This window comes from Wasmannia auropunctata, unplaced genomic scaffold (genome assembly GCF_000956235.1).
Source record: "Wasmannia auropunctata unplaced genomic scaffold, wasmannia.A_1.0 LD274778.1, whole genome shotgun sequence".
NCBI classification, from domain to species: domain Eukaryota; kingdom Metazoa; phylum Arthropoda; class Insecta; order Hymenoptera; family Formicidae; genus Wasmannia; species Wasmannia auropunctata.
Window position 1 is genome coordinate 1 of NW_012088112.1, and position 451 is coordinate 451.

The following is a 451-nucleotide window of genomic DNA, read 5'->3' on the forward strand; positions in this document are numbered from 1 at the left end:
TATATGAAATTATGAAGCATGATATAGATAAATTCGACACGAGTGATTATGCGGTTGATAATGCGTATGATATTCCGCTCGCTAATAAAAAGGTTCCGGGTCTGATGAAGGACGAGAATAACGGCGCGATCATGACCGAATTCATCGGGCTTAGAGCGAAAATGTATGCCTTACGCGTCGATGGTAAGAGAGACACAAAGAAGGCTAAAGGCGTCAAGAGCAACGTTGTAGCAAAGTCGATAACATTCGACGATTACGTGCGATGTCTGCAGGACGAAACTGAAATGACGCGAAAGCAGTCTTGCATAAGATCCAAGCTGCACGAGGTGTATACAACGTCTGAAACGAAAATCGCTCTAAGTCCGCATGATGATAAGCGATACATTATACCCGATTCTGTCAATCATTTTACTCTACCATGGGGACATTATAAGATACCATTGTAAATAAA

The 451-nt window shown here is 41.9% G+C and overlaps 1 protein-coding gene across 1 annotated transcript; it reads left to right on the forward strand.

Annotated features, from left to right (window-relative positions):
- The first annotated feature begins 11 nt into the window (after positions 1 to 11).
- Positions 12 to 446, forward strand: LOC105461931. Its single transcript, XM_011708455.1, has one exon. It carries the CDS (start codon positions 12 to 14, stop codon positions 444 to 446), a length of 435 nt encoding a protein of 144 aa, XP_011706757.1.
- Positions 447 to 451: the final 5 nt, after the last annotated feature.

What these genes read in the sequence shown, in the direction of transcription:
- LOC105461931 (XM_011708455.1), top strand. Translation starts at nt 12, where the DNA reads ATGAAGCATGATATAGATAAATTCGACACGAGTGATTATGCGGTTGAT.